The sequence below is a fragment of the Benincasa hispida genome, chromosome 12, assembly GCF_027475165.1.
Source record: "Benincasa hispida cultivar pf3 chromosome 12, pf3_genome.v1.1, whole genome shotgun sequence".
Taxonomy (NCBI): Eukaryota; Viridiplantae; Streptophyta; class Magnoliopsida; order Cucurbitales; family Cucurbitaceae; genus Benincasa; species Benincasa hispida.
This window is the reverse complement of record NC_143489.1, coordinates 69,840,061-69,856,362: the sequence shown is the minus strand read 5'-3', so window position 1 is coordinate 69,856,362 and position 16,302 is coordinate 69,840,061. Positions and strand designations below refer to the sequence as shown.

Below are 16,302 nucleotides of genomic sequence, written 5' to 3'. Positions count from 1 at the left end.
AAATAAACACTTTTAAAAGTTCATGTATTAAAATGGATGTTTTGAAAGTTTAGAAACCAAAATAAAACATGATTCAAAGTTTAAGGACCAAAATAAAAATTTAAACCTTAAATAATTAATCAATATAACAATATATTAAATAATTAGATTTAAGTTTAAATCTTATTTCGGTCCCTAAACTTTGAATCTTGCTCTATCTTGATTCATAAACTTTTAAAAATGTCTATTCTAGTCCTTACACTTTTCAAAATTGCTTACTTTGGTCATTGTTATCACAATTCTGTCAACTTTTAAACAAAATGGTGATATGACTCGTATTTTTGGATGATTAGACTACCAAATAAGTTGGTCATGCTAAAAGTTCTAATGTTTCAAATTTGAATTAGGTGGCAAAGTGATTTTCTATAGGAGATCTCAAATGTCATTTGGGTTCAAGATTTTGGCCATTCACTAGGGTACATTGATCGTTGACATTTTATTTCAACTTCATTTTGCTCAACCCATGTTAGATGCAATTTCATCCTTAAAGAGATTTTGTCCTTAAAAGTTAATCGAATTTTTACAACAAGGACCAAAATAAACACTTTAAAAAAGTTTAAAAACTAAAATATATGTTTTCTAAGTTTAAGGACCAAAATAAAACAAAAACAAAAGTTCATGAATCAAAATAGGATTTAAACCTAATATATTAGGAATAATGAAATATGAAAATTTTCAAAAGGTGTAATAATTTTAACTTGTTCTAATAAGTTAATGCTTCATAGATCGTTAAAAGAAAATTGTTCATCACGCATATGATGAAGTATAAGACATGTGCGATATGAAATTGATAAAATTTCAAAAAACAACAATATTATTGTTAAGAATTAGTGCAAACTCAATTGATCATAAGTAATTAAGTTATTTTTTTTTCCTTTTAACTTATGTTATTGGCTTTCATTTAGAAGTTAGTGGTTCAATGATTTAGCAGAATTGATTAAGGGAGAATTTAAAGGTTAGTTTTGTTAGTGGTATGGTTTATGTATTGGTGGTTTTTTTTTTATTCGTCTATAAATATCTCTAATGTTTACACTTCGATCAAATATAGAAATTCAATTGAAGTACTTGAGCATCTGTGTTTTCATCTTTGGTTGTTTTTCGTTAGTTATAGAAATGTTTTGGTTGATATTTTCTATTTTCTATTTTTTATTTTGATATAGTTATTCAATAGTTAATTTAATTTGTAAATTGTTCCAACTTCTTTTTGCAAAACTTGACTTAATTGAAATCAATGCGTTCATTGAAATTTTTACCCTAGTTTTCTATAGACACGGCAAAAATCACGACACCTTTATATATAGAATTTTTTCATATAATATTTCAAAGACCGTCATCTTCAACGATTCTACATCATGATCAATTGGATAATATTTGGGTGCATCCCAAAATGTATCTATATTTGTACATCCATTTTCACCACTCACATAAAAAAAATATTAAAATATTCTAAAAAAGAGCAAAATTTGCCATATGGCAAGTTATGATAGGGTAATTTGGTGGGATGCACAAAAATAGATGTTGTGATGTACCTAAGTATTTTTCTAATCAATCAGAAAGGCAATAATTTCTAAGACAACTTTAAATGCAACGTTATTTTATTATGGTTTCCAAATTTGAAAATATTATGACTTAATTCATCCATTCACGTATATATTTTAATAAATTTAAGTACAAAATGTATAAAATATAAATTGTCATCGTTCAAATGTTTATACTCTAATATGAGCATGGCTCGAATGATATTAAGTTTGTACTATTGACTTCAAGGTAAGAGGTTCAACTTCCACACTCCGATATGTTATTAAAAAGAGGTTAAATTAAAAAAGATGCCCTTAGATTTTGTATTTTGTGTAAAAAAAAAAATGCTTCTAAAACTTATAGAATTTAAAAAATACTCTTAGGGGAAGTTTGGGATAAGGAGTTGGTTATTATAATCCTAGGTTATTATAGTTGGATAGTAATAGTTTATCTTTGGAGGAGTTGGTTATTATAATCCTAGGTTATTATAGTTGGATAGTAATAGTTTATCTTTGGGGTGTAAATTATTTAAGTTTGGGATTATAATAATATGTGTTTAAGGTGTAAACTATTTTAATTTGGGAATAAAATAATAAATATTGTAGCAAAGAATAAAAAAATGATGAAGGTAAAATAGTAAAAACCGTAGCAAATAATAAATACGGTAGTAAATGGGGTTTTGAAATAGTGTTACTGTAACTAATTGGAGACTACACAATTGTATTTAGGTGTAACAAGAGGTGGTTATTATAGTCTTAGATAGTTTTGACCCCAAACATACCCTTAAATTTTTAAAGAGAGTTTAAAAATATCCTTACCATTAATTTTAGATTCAAACAGTTAAAGTTTTGTTTCAAAGATAATCCATGAACTTTCAAAGTTTCAAAAATATCTTTAACTTAAAAAAAATTCAAAAAATATCTTCATAATTAGTATATGAACAAAAATAGTTAATACAACGTTGCAAAAATAATTTTAAAATTAAAAAAAAAAAGTTTATAAGTGCTCATACCATTAATATGGAGACCAATTTGTTTTTTAAGTTTAATTTTCTTAAGTTCGAAAAGAACCAATTTTAAAACTTATATAGATATCCTATTTTTTTTCCACATAGATACACTCATTTTTCTCATAATCATTCAATTCTTAGTTTACACCAATTTTCTCAGCAACCAAAATAAAAAAAAAATAAAATATAAAATCCCACAAAATCTCACAAAATTCTAAAATCAAAATCTCCTCTTAAAATATATCAAAACGATGAATAGTCAACTAAAAAAAATGTAATTGGCTATTAACATAGTTAGTATGTTATTGAATAAGAGATGAGAGAAAAATATGGAAAATGGAGAAGTAAGACAGTAATAACAATATTTGTTCCTATAATAGTAAGAATAATTTTGAAATTTTTTTTTCAAGTTTAAGGAGATTTTTGAAACTTTTGAAAGTTCGGAGGTATTTTTTATATAAAAAAAACTAACGGTTTCCATTTAAAACTAACGGTAGAGGTATTTTTTAACTCATTTTAAAAGTTTAGGGTATTTTTGACATAAAGTACAATGTTTAGGGATATTTTATATAATTTAGCCTTAAAAAGAAAAAACTCACACTTCTTGTTTTGGAAAAAAAAAAAAAACCATCAAAGATAAATAAATAAATAGATCTCACACCCCATTTTTTTAAATCAAAAGAAAAATTATGATTTAAGTTTTTTGAACAAACCACATATAATAACTAATACACATTTGCAAACGGATTACACCTCAACTAAATACAGTAATTATAGTACACACGTTGTATGCAATAATAATATTCAAACTCAAAAGTAAATCATATGGTATAATAATATTTATAAATTGGATAACAAGAACCCCAAGATATTGTAAAAATGTCAATAAGTAGTTGAGAACGCTTCTAATAAGCATTGTCATAAAGACAATTATTCGTTCTGTACGAGTTGCGAGTACGTTAGAATGATCGTTGCAGCAGGATATAACAACTAATTTGGTAGAGTAGCAACCTCGAATATTTGGATCTGACAAAATTCTCATCCAATAAGTGTATCACTATTCATAATTACATTTTGAATTATCATTAATTTTGATGGCAAAATCTGACCAAAAAATTCACGAAGCTTTTTTCACGATGGTAAATTTGTAATTTAAAGGTGGCTTAGATGAGATGGTATGATGGAACATGCAAAAGCGAAAGAGTTGGGCACGAAGCACCAATTTGGTGTCGGTCTCAAATACTTCAATGTCTAAGTATTACTTCATGTGAAGCTTATTTGAAAGAGGTAAGTCAGTTAAACTTATTTAAAAACAAAAGACCGAAATTGTTATTAAACGGGACTTAATCATTTAGTTTTTTGTTTATGATTTTTGAAAATTAAGCTATCCAAATTTCTTCATTTGTTATCTAGTTTTTACCAATAGTTTAAAAACCTAAGTAAAAAATTGAAAGTTAAAAAATGTAGGCCCCGTTTGGTAACTATTTTATTATTTTTTGTTTTGTTTTTGAAAATCAAGCTTATGAACACTACTTCCACCTCCAAATTTATTCTTTTGTTATCTACTTTTCACCCATGGTTAAAACCAAGTCAAATTTTGAGAACAAAAAAAAGTAACTTTGAAAAAGTTATTTTTTAAAAAAAATTGACTAATAATTCAATCATTATATTTAAGAGATATGCAAATTATTGTAAAAAATGTAAATGAAATAAATTATTTTAAAAATAAAATAGTTACTAAACGGAACTAAATTTTTCGGTTTAAAAGAGGTAAGTCTATAATTTTTCCAATCCCTTTTCCTGTTTCAGGTTTGATTCAGGAAGGCAATATGGAGGCAACAGAAAGGGGGAAGTAGACTGGGCCTGCAAATGGAGCAAATTATGCGAAGGCATAGGCCAACCTCAACTGCATGGTCATAGGGCGACCCTGCCTAGGTGGGCAATTAGGCCTAATGATCACCTATTTCCCACATTTCCTAGCCTACTTTAGAATCTTGTTTAGGGTTCTTAGGTTCGTCTCGTGTTGAACCTTTCGATTTTGAATAGAGTTTGACTATCTTTATTTTTATTTATTTTTTATATTATTTTTTATTTTTTAAATCCTTTTCGTAGATTGAAAATTATCCATAACAATTATCATTATTTTTATTAAACAAAATATGGATTATTTTGTATTGAAATTTGATTGTAATTTTTAGACATAAAATTAACATAGTGTAAACTAAAAATAATTTCATAAGTTTTTGTTCTTATGACAAAATATATAATACCAAATAACTTTGATTTGACACGTTTCCTTATTGTTCTATCTGGATTGAGAAAAAATGAAATTGTTATTGGTAGATTAATCGAAATGGTCCAAGACGTAGATTTATCAAGATGGTCTAAAATCAATAGTCTAATGGATATCAATAGTCTAATGGATATGAGGTTCAAGAGACAGATAAAATCTCGAGATGGCAAACCAAGGTCAAAAGCACCTACCTTCAACCAACAACCACTCATAATTGACACATACTCTCTCGTTTGAGGTCGAAGTTAAAAGTTCAAGTCCTCTATTGTACTAAAAAAGTTATTGTTTGACATGAGAAAGTCGATGGTCAAGCTATTGATATTATGTTAATTAGTCTACATATTATGTTTAATGTTTAGCAAACGTATATTGTTTTATTTATTTACTTTGTTAGTTGAGTTGAATTAAATATCTATTCTTAACTCTACGAGTTTAGCATTCATTTGGTACAATGACTATATTATTTAGGACCACATAGTAAAGTGATCTTATATAGATTTGTGTTTGATAACCTAATTCTAAACAAACACTGATATTCGATAAATCGAAACTCAAATGAGACAACCATGGATGTCGATAAACTTAAAAATGTACATATTCTAACAAAAACAATCAAAATGATTTTTTTAAAATCAATTTTGACATTGATTTTTTAAGGCAAATTATACAAAAAATCTATAATATTATAGTCAGAATGAATTTAACTCAACAATAATTGAACAATCTTTCTCACGAGATCGAAGGTTCGATCTCAATCCCCATTGTTGTACTAAAAAAATTTACAATATTCTAGATAAGTATCGATTTCGTAATTAATATTTTAAAAGGATCAAATTTACCTACATACATATTAAAAGTTCTCAATAAAAGCATTAAAAGAAGTTGTTAAACTTTATTGTTTTATTAACATATGTGAACATATTTACACACTGTTTAGACGCTATTTAATACATGATGAAATTCAACTTATCCATTGGCAAAGCCCAAACCGCCCTTCAACAATATTAAATTTTAAAGCAGCAAATTCAAAATCCTATTACAAAAATAATATTTTATATCAATTTCATAATGATTTTGCTTATTTTATAATTTTGAATTTTATTTTTGTTTTCTCCCAAACTTTTTATCATGGATTTCGTTATAAAAATATAGGAATTCTAGTAACAAAAAACATGGTTATATATAATATATGGGTAGTTCCGGTAAACATTAGTTGAAAAGTAAACAACAAAATATAAGAATTTATGAGTGGAAAAAGTGTTTATAAGTTTACTTTTAGAAAATTAAGCCTTCATTTGATAATCTTTTTTTTAAAAAAAAAATTATGTTTAATCATCCGTATTTTTTTACAATGATTTGTATCTTTCTTAAATATAATGGTTGAATTCTTAGCCAAATTCAAAAAAATAAACACAACTTTTTAAAAGCTATTTATTTGTTTTAAAAATTTGACTTGGTTTTTTAAACCAGTGGTGAAAAGTAAATAATAAAAGAATAAATTTAGAGATGAAAGTAACGTCCATAGACTTAATTTTAAAAAACAAAAACAAAAAACAAAATGGTTACCAAACAATGTCTAAATTGTTAGTATGTTTTTTAAATTTATCTTTGTTTTTTTCCAAAATTTCAATCGTGGTTTCCACTTTGTCAATAAAATATTACTTTAATTTCTAGTTATCTTTTTTAATTTTCTGTCACACCCCATCCCAGACCACCCTCTTAGCCTAGAGAAAGGCGTGACTGCAACAATTATTAACCCTTTGGCTGACACTTACTGCCTAATAACTCTTGCGGAATAACTCTGATACCAAAATATAACTTATATACAGCGGAATGTCTTTAGGCCAAAATTTATTAATTCAGAAACATAACATATTTAGAGTCATTACGACACTAGATTCACAAGTCCCAAAACCCAAAAACCGTAGTCCCTATATGAACAACATGTAACACGTATACAATATTAACAGTAACCACCTAAATCGACAGGTTACAAAACTCTTATTCCTTTAGTGGCAGAGCAGATGCAGAGCTATCTTCAGAGGATTTGACTGCTACCGGGGGAAGGGGGGGGGGGGAGGGAAAGAAAACATTTGAAAACGGGTGAGCTTGCGCCCAGTGAGTGAATTAAAAAAGATAATTGATCTCATGCAAAATCTCAATAAGGAGTTTAACTGAGATATAAGCTTCTACAGTACTTGTACTGCAACATAAACATTTTTCAAGCGTAGAACATATAAAGTTGTTTTAATCATAAAACAGTAAAACTATTTCTCAGTTGAGGATAACCCTACTGTGGGTAAAAACAATCCCAACACCAACTATTAGTCAAGAGATAATCCTTTTGCTCAATCTATGACTCTACCTACGTGCACGTGGCCATACTAAGTACCGTCATACCTGAGGCACTTCTATTCAAATACCTTCTCAAACGTCCTTCAGTATCTGATTGGTTTGGTACCTTCTCAAACGTCCTTCAGTACCAATAGATACCTTATCAAAGTCCTTCGGTATCTAGTTGGGTGGATATCTTCTCAAATGTCCTTCGGTATCGTGTTTTAAGTAAAACTAGTCATAAATGACTTTCTATCTTTAAAGCATGTAAAATATATACACATATAAAAACATGGCTTTAAAGGTACTAACGCATGCTGCACATATAAATAGTTTTTTAACAAACTTCTCACTTATGCATGCGTTTAAAACATAATTCATAGCTTGCCTGGAAATCACTTTGTAAAACTAGTTGGTATGAGAATATTGTTCTTTAAAACATACTTTCTATAACACGTTGTAATCAAACATTTAAGCAAATGTTTTAGTCAAAACGTTTTAGCCACTCACCTTGATTGCTTAGGAGCTTTTCACTCTAGTAACTCCATTTTCTACCTCGGGCTCTCTCTTCACTCCTAGAATCTAGATTCAATTTTCAACTTAGATTACTTATAGTTCTAAATCTTATTTTGAGATACTTCCTTCTACAAACATGTTCTAAAATTTCTCAGAAAGCTTAACCTAAATTTTGAGCTCAGAACTTCTCATGGTTTGGCCAAAATCACAGAATCTTCAAGACTGGCCCAAACTGATCCGTCAACCTGATCCTTCTGTCTTATTTTCAGTTTTCAGCCCGATCCCTTCGATTTTTTTTCCTGCAGCCGTACCCTGAAAACTAGACTTTCAGAGCTTTCAAGTGGCTGTGGAATCACTCCAAATGCACGAGTAAATTGGGAGTACTCTTCGTTCCAAGTTGATGCATTCTCTTCAGACCTTACTGTCCAATGCGTCCTCTATGTCTAACGCATGGATTTGGCTCCAACGCAAGGTTTGCTCACTCTCTCACTCTTTTTACGGTATTTCTGAATTATGAACTAAAAATGAAGTCTCATGGCTCTATTTATAGGCTTCCAAACCTTTTCCGGAGTTGACACCACCTACTTGGCTGCATGGCCAAATGTCTCCTTCTTATCCCATCAATATAATGTTGTGGTCATCACAAGCTAAGTGTCTTCTTCCCACGTTGCCAACACATGGGCCTCCAATCTGATGCCACCACCTCAAATTATTAAGGTTTAAGGCTTTCCTCCCAAGAAGACACATGGTTTTGATGATGTTTTCTATGTGACCTCACCCTTGTATGCGTCCAACTCTTGGATGCTCAACGCCTAGTCCATAAACAACGCATAGCCTCTACTCAACGCATAGCAAGCCAATTCACTATCATTACAATTCAACTTAGCCATCGCAAGGAGCTAACCATCACCAACACATAGGGTGATCGTCCATCATCGACGCATGGCTCACTCGCACGGCTTGCTTGGCATGGGTGCATGGTGCTGGCCACCAACGCATAGACGCGCTGCGTAGGCTGGCCACTCGACGCATGGGCGCGTTGACCGCTCAATGTATGGGCGTGCTTGGCCGCATGGGCTGCGTGCGGCACCTTGACGCTTGGTCGGGTGCTTAGGCGCATGGGCGTGCTACTTTGACGCATGGGCGTGCGGCGTGTGCTGGCCATCGCTCGCTCGCTCGCATGGGCGCATGGCATGGGTTGCATGGCAGGGTGCTCACCGCATGGACGTGGCCGCTCGGCAGTGCGCTCAACACACGGGCGTATCCACTCGACGCATGCGTCCGACTGGGGCTGCTCGACGCATGGGCTGCCTTTCCATGCATGCCTCGCCTACTCGTGTGCCTTCCAACGCATCATCATCATTTTCCTTCTTCAGCCGCATGCCATCCCTAATCACTTTTCCAACTATACTTAGCCAAAATTTTCCAAATTTTCCCCAAAAGTCAACCTTCTAAATTTCCTCTTTTCTTCTAATTTCCACTATTTTCTCTACCATTTCACCCTAGTTTCCACATCAACCTACTCATCACACTAAATCTCAATAGGGAACATACTCAAGTAGAAAAATTGGGATTCGGGGTTTACATTTTCAAATTTTGGTTCGATTTTTAAAAACAACAATAGAAAAAGTGGATAACAAAATATAGAATAGATGACTCAAAGTAGTGTTCATGAACTTACTTTTTAAAAACTAAAAAAAAAAAAAAAAAAACCAGGCTCTATTCAGTGTTCATGTGATTTTTGATTTATAGATTTTGAAAATTAAGTCTATAAACACCCATTATACCTATGGTTTTTTACTCTGTTATCTACATTTTATCTATGTTTTAAAAAATCAAGTCACATTTTAAAAATTAAAAAAAGTAAATCCCATTTGGTATACAGTTTTTGAAAATTACTCTATAAACATCCCTTTCACCTCATTTATTTACTTTGTTATCCACTTTTTACCTATGTTTTAAAAACTAAGTCAAATTTTTAAAACTAAAAAGAAATAATAATCGTTTGGTAACTATTTGAATTTTAGTTTTTATATTTTCAAAATTAAGCTTTTAAACAACCATTTTGGCTCTATTTTTCTTGTTTTGTTATCTACTTCTTGCTATTTTTTTTTGAAAACTATAAAAATAGTTTTTCTTGAAATTTAACTAAGAATTCAATTATTATACTCAATAAAGATAAAAACTACGGCAAGAAATTGAGAGAAAACAAATTTAATTTTCAAAAGCTAAATAATTACCAAATGAGGTAGTAGTTTTTAAAAATTTATTTCTTTGAATTTGACAATAATTCAACTATTTTATTTAAGAAATATACAAATCATTATAAAATATCGTAAATAATTATGCTTAATTTTCAATAACCAAAATTCAAAATCAAATAATTGTGGAAGGAGATCAAATTTTAACCTAACTCAATTGATTAAGAAGACATATTCTTTAATTTATCTAGAAGTCAAATATTAAAATCTCTCTCACAATTTTTTTAAACCAAATTAACAATCACCAAAAAGAAAAACCATTCTTCAATACATATAGCCAAAAAAAAAATAAAATAAATTAACACAATATATATGGAGAAAATAGAAACAAAAAGGAGGAAAATATTTAGAAACAAAAACATAAACAAAAAAGGAAAATAGAAAAAAAAAAAGAAGGAAAAAACGTAGTAAATAAAAAGAGTTTATATAAAAAGACAGCAAAAGAAAACCATCCAAATAAACCGAAGCGGGAATCGGGAATCCTACGTGCCACGAGTCACTCACTGCAGTGAAGCAACTCCACTTTGCGCCTTCGATTTATTTCCATTTTTTTAAAAATTATTTCTTAAAAAAAAAATAAAATCACATTAATAAACGACTTTGCTTTCCATTATTTTTTTTTTTGTTATTTTATTATTTTGTTATTTTTTATCTTTTCCCTTTTTATTCTTCCCCCCTCCCCCCAAGTCCTCGATTTTCAACCTCTTCATTAGCAGCATGAAACCGAAACCTCAGCTTTGTTCTTGAAAACCCAGGTACCTATTTTATTTTCTTTTTATTTTCATCTTTTTTTTCTTTAATTAATATCTGTAAAATATACTCTATATATCTATAATCATGTTCATGTTTTTATTTTTTCTTTATTCTTTTCAATCTTCGTAATCGGATGAAGTTCGGGACTTAGTTTTTTCTTTTTTTCAGGTTGCTTTTTTTTCACGTTGGCTTTCGAGTATTTTGCTGCTGTTTTCCATCAATGGAGGTTGAATATTATTATAATTACTTTTTCTTTTGTTCTCCCTTTTATTTTAGGTTCTTTTCTTGTTTGTTTACTCTGCGATTTGTTCGTTTACTAATGTTTATGGTTTTAATGGCTGTAATTTGATGGGATCATGTTGGAATTCTTGTTTTAGGGATGTTGGGGTTTTTCTTTGGGATATTTGTTTTTAATGAAGTTGTTGTAATGTCATTTGTTTAAGTAAGATTTTGTTTGGTTCTTTGGGTTTCTTTGTTTTGGTATGGAAAGTGGATCTGGGTTGAGTTAATTGACTCGATTTTGGAGTTTAATGTTATTATTATTATTAGTATTTTGTTTTGGGTTGGTTTATCAATCTGTTTGTAAGGATTCTTTTGGATTTTTGGGATATTTGGTGATCCTATTCTTGTGAATTTATGTTGATTTTGGCAAGAAAAGTTGCGTTTTGATGAATATTTGTGACATTTTATTGTAAACTCTGTATATGTAATGTATCAGATTGGAGTTGGAGTTTTTATTACAATGTAATTTTTGGACAGCTGAATTATCATGTGTGTGTGTGTGTGTGTTTATTTTTGTTTTTTGGTTATATGTATGTATGTATGTATGTATGTATGTATGTGTGTGTGTGTGTGTGTGTATATATATATATATTTATATTTGTATATTATTTTTTTATGTACATTATATGCTAATAATGTTGGAGAAATTTAAGAATGGAAGTTTAAAATTATTATTTGGAGGCTCCAACTTGTTATTGAAGGTTGGCATTTTGATTGGGAGATTCTAATGCTTTAAAAGTTGTGTAGCTTTTCATGGTTAGAACTCACTTAAATGTGTTACTAATACCGGAGGGACCTTAGTTTTTCTTGTCATCTTGAAATTTCATCTGTTGATTTCTAGAATTTAGTAATGGAATACAGTGCAGAGCTAAGATTGTTTCGAAAATGTGCGAATCTTGCAAGTTTCGGTTAAAATATGTTGAGCCGAAATGGATTTGAAAGTGACAAGATTACAAAAGGCACATTTTGATGCTGAACTGGTTTTCTTTGGCAGATGGATTTGGTCAAAGAAAATTACCAAGACATAGATGGCAATGAGGATGGATCTCCCGAACAGTCGGTTTCTCAGGAAAATTCTGAAGTATGCGATGAATTTTCAGATCCAGAGGTTTCTCCTCGAGTTGGTGAAGAATACCAAGTTGAAGTTCCTCCTCTATTGCTGAAATCAGATATAAACTGGCTTCAGAGTTGCAAGGAGGCAGAAATTCAGGATAGCGGCGTCCATGATTTTTTTGTGGGATTGCCCATCCAGGTAATGTGGATTTCCGAGGAAGCTCATTGGATGGAGCGTAAGCTACGTGAAGATACGGTTGAGAAATGCAACAGAAATGAGGACTTGAAAGCTGAATCATTTAAAGACGAACAGATAGGCGATGGTTCAAAATCAAACATTGAGGCAACTGAAACGACTATAGGTAGTACAATAAAGGTCAGTAAAGCAGAAGATTTAGCTTTGCCAAAAGAAACTGTGCTTGCAACAAATAAAGATCAGAAGGATAATATCAATGGGTGCCATCTAGTTCCCGGTGTCTCGGGTGAGCCTTGGAGTAATATAGAAGAGGCCGGTTTCCTTCTTGGTTTATACATATTTGGGAAAAACCTTGTTTTGGTGAAGAAGTTTGTTGGAAGCAAACAGATGGGGGATATTCTGTCCTTCTACTATGGAAGGTTTTATCGGTCGGAAAAATACCGCCGATGGTCTGAATGTCGGAAAGCTCGAGGCAGAAAATGTATCTATGGACAGAGATTGTTCAAAGGTTGGAGGCAACAGGAATTGGTTTCTCGGTTGCTTCTTCATGTAGCAGAGGATAACAAGAATGCATTAATGGAGGTACTTTTATGCTTTGCGGTCTATTGCCTTTAACTTGCATAGGTCGTTTGCAGTAGCTTGATATAAATTTTTGGGATAAGATTAAACATAAAGACATCTGTTAGAACATCACCACTTTATTCTGCATATAGTATAGAGTTTCTTCAACCATCATCTTAATTGTGATGCATTATTACATTAGAAGCAATCTAATCCGCTTGATTGTTTGTTGCATTTGTATATTCTTTCATTTTTCTCAATGCAAGTATGGTTTCTTAAGAAAAATGATTGCACTGTCAGGTCACAAAATCATTTGGAGATGGGAAATTTTCTTTTGAAGAATATGTGTTTGCTTTAAAGGCAACTGTTGGATTGGAAACTTTTGTGGAGGCCGTGGGAATTGGTAAAGGGAAGCAGGATCTTACGGGCATTTCGATGGATCCAGTAAAGTCAAACCACGTTGCTTCTCTTCGCCCCGAGATACCTATTGGGAAAGCATGTTCTGCCCTTACTCCCCTGGAAATCGTCAACTATCTAACAGGAGATTTCAGGTTGAGCAAAGCCAGATCGAGTGATCTCTTCTGGGAAGCTGTTTGGCCCCGTTTGCTTGCTCGGGGATGGCACTCCGAGCAGCCTGGTAATGGTTTTACTGCTGGTATGAAGCATTCATTGGTCTTTCTTGTCCCGGGTATCAAAAAATTTTCGAGGAGAAAGCTGGTAAGGGGAAACCACTATTTTGATTCAGTCAGTGACGTCCTCGGTAAAGTTGCTTTGGATCCTGGACTACTCGAGCTTGACAATAATGTTGATAAAGGTGGTAAGAGCAACGAAGAAAATGGGTGGACTGATGATTCGAAAGTGGACCAAGAGGAGTTTCCTTCTCAGCAACGCCATTGTTACCTCAAACCAAGAACTCCAGCCAACACTGATGTTGTGAAGTTTACCATCGTAGATACTAGTCTGGCTAACGGAAGTGCATCAAAAGTCCGAGAACTTAGAAGTTTACCAGTTGACTTACTAACCGTTTCTTCATCGAGACCTTATTCCGAAAATAATGTCCTATATTCTTCCGATGAGTCAATGGACAAATCTGATTCTGAAGAGGACCGGCGTTTTCACAAGGCTGAGACTGCTGATACTTCTCAAGCTTTGAGGAGAAACAAGAAACAAAAGGTCTACTCGAATGGACATTATTCTCCATCTGATGTTTCAAAGACAAACCAAGTGCTTCCAGTTAGTTTTGAACCAGATTCTACTGATTCACCTGCAAAAGTTTCGAAGGAACACAGCTCCATGCCGTTGGATAGCACACGATCTCAGAATGGTATTATGCACCCATTTAGCCAAAAATCGAGATTGGAAAATAAGAGGAAACCTACTAATGTTACCAAAAAACGCAGGAAATTAAATACTTTTGGTTCGAAGTGTACGAGTAATATTTCTCTAGCTTCCAAACCAAAAGAGGAGGACGCCTACTGCTCTAAAGATGGTCCCAGTACTAGTAAGAACATCCTGCCTAGTGCAGATCCGTCTCAGGAGAAATCTTCTAGTTCATCTGGATGCAGTCCCATATCTAGCCTTGATGGAAACCCAAAGGATATCAGCCTCAATCAATCTCGTGCCTTAATAGACTTAAACTTGCCAGTTCCTCTCGATGCTGAAACCAACGAACCTGTTATAATGCAAATGAGAGAACGACCTGACCAAACAAGCAAGGAAGCAGACGATCCTAGTGTAGCTAAAACTTCTGAAGTCACCCCAAACATTTCTGATCAGCAACTTCATATGAATTCAAGGAGAGTCAGTAGTCGAAACCGACCCCCGACAACTAGAGCGCTGGAAGCAAGAGCTTTAGGATTGTTGGACGTCAAACAGAAGCGAAAGCATAAAGATCCATTTCTGGAAGGGAACTCGATAACGAGGCCACCACGACGTGCTTGTCCAAAGGTTAGACCTACTGAGAACTTGGGAATTAACATTGAAAAATTCAAGATTGAAGATAGAGCAGTAGTTGTTAGTTCATGTAATAGCAATAGCAACAGTAATAGTAATAGTCATAGTGAGGTGTTACCTAAGCTTGAAACTTAATTCCTGAAAAAGGGTCATAGCATCCTTCAAAACAAGAGATTACTTCTTGATTTGTCATAGTTTATTCTGGTATATATTGATATTACAACACTTGAAGTCCTCTTTTTCTATGCATATCAACAACATTTGGTTAGTCTAATCGAAACTCGTAGCTAAGCTTTCGCTCTCGTGTTCTTGCCGAGTTTCCATGGGATTTGTTGTTGGTAAATTTACATTCTTGTTTATGGTTCCGACTTTATATTGTAGGGTGGATTTCGAAAGGTATGATTGGTTCTATGTTCAAACTGTAAATACCACGAGATGTTTATGGAATATAACTTTTCCTTCTGACTTCAGTTTATGAATGACATTGTCCAATGTATTGATGAGATCTAGTTTGGAATGTCTTTTATGTGTATATTAAGTGAATTCTCTATTTTATAAGTATATTGTAAGAAATGAACTAAATGTTATTTTATTTTTGTTTTAAAAATTTGTCAAGTCACTTTATGTAATGGTTAATTTCGAAAATCTTTTTTTCATTGATTATACAAGCACAATGAAAAATTTAATAAAATAGTAAACACTACTAATTACTTTAAAAAACATAATAAGAAAAAGAAAAGAGTATTCAATAAATTAAAATAACTAATATTGAAGAAATGTTGCGTTAAAAATGAAAAAAAAAAAGGTTGAAAGATGTAATTTATTTATAAAAAAAAAACATTAAAACAAGTCCCAAAATGTAATCCATGTTAAGAAGAAACAAATGAATATTCAAAAATAAAAACGGGATATATACGGATAAATTACATGTTTAGTTAATAAATTATATATTACACATAAAGTTACCTATACACAATTGAAAGTTTAGAAATCTATTAGTCAGGTCTATTTGATCCTTAAACTTTTAAAAATTTCAAATAGATTAATTAACTTTCAAATTTTATTTTCAATAGATTTTGCTCTTTCGATTTTGTGTTTTATAGGTCCCTGAACAATTTCTTTTACAATTAATCAATCTCATAGATACAAATTTAAAATTTTTTAAAATTAACTTACAATTTTATGTATAGTAGATTTGTGAATTTTTAAAAAATTGAAAATTTATAGATTAAGGGCTCGCTTGATTGACTTGAGAAAAAAATATTTTTCAAAAAACTCATTTTTATTTAAACACTTTTGATAAAAATCGATTAAAATACACTTGAAAAACTATTTTGAGTTCAAACACTCTAATTTATTCTCAAATGACTTATTTCTTAAATTAAACATTTGAAAATATATTCTAAACATACTATAGATTTGTAATTATAGAGATCAAAGACATAAACTTGAAAATTTAATAATCATTTGATTTTTGAAAATTAACCTGATAAACAAAAATTAACCTTCATAAATTTTCTATATTTTGTTATAT

At 31.4% G+C, this 16,302-nt stretch overlaps 1 protein-coding gene across 2 annotated transcripts; it reads left to right on the top strand.

Annotated features, from left to right (window-relative positions):
* Positions 1–10,424: 10,424 nt before the first annotated feature.
* Positions 10,425–15,070, top strand: LOC120067768 (uncharacterized). 2 transcript variants are annotated; one of them, XM_039019345.2, is made up of 4 exons: positions 10,425–10,725; positions 10,892–10,949; positions 12,000–12,836; positions 13,116–15,070. In XM_039019345.2, the coding sequence occupies exons 2-4, from the start codon at positions 10,944–10,946 to the stop codon at positions 14,901–14,903; spliced, it is 2,631 nt and encodes an 876-aa protein (XP_038875273.1). In that variant the 5' UTR covers positions 10,425–10,725; positions 10,892–10,943; the 3' UTR covers positions 14,904–15,070. The 2 variants fall into 2 exon arrangements, with proteins under 2 accessions (XP_038875273.1, XP_038875274.1); XM_039019346.2 differs by lacking the exon at positions 10,892–10,949 and having other exon boundaries at positions 10,554–10,725.
* The last annotated feature ends 1,232 nt before the right edge of the window (positions 15,071–16,302 follow it).

Coding starts and splice junctions, on each gene's coding strand:
- LOC120067768 (XM_039019345.2), top strand. Junction 12,837..13,115: donor ACAAGAATGCATTAATGGAG/GTACTTTTATGC, acceptor TTGCACTGTCAG/GTCACAAAATCATTTGGAGA.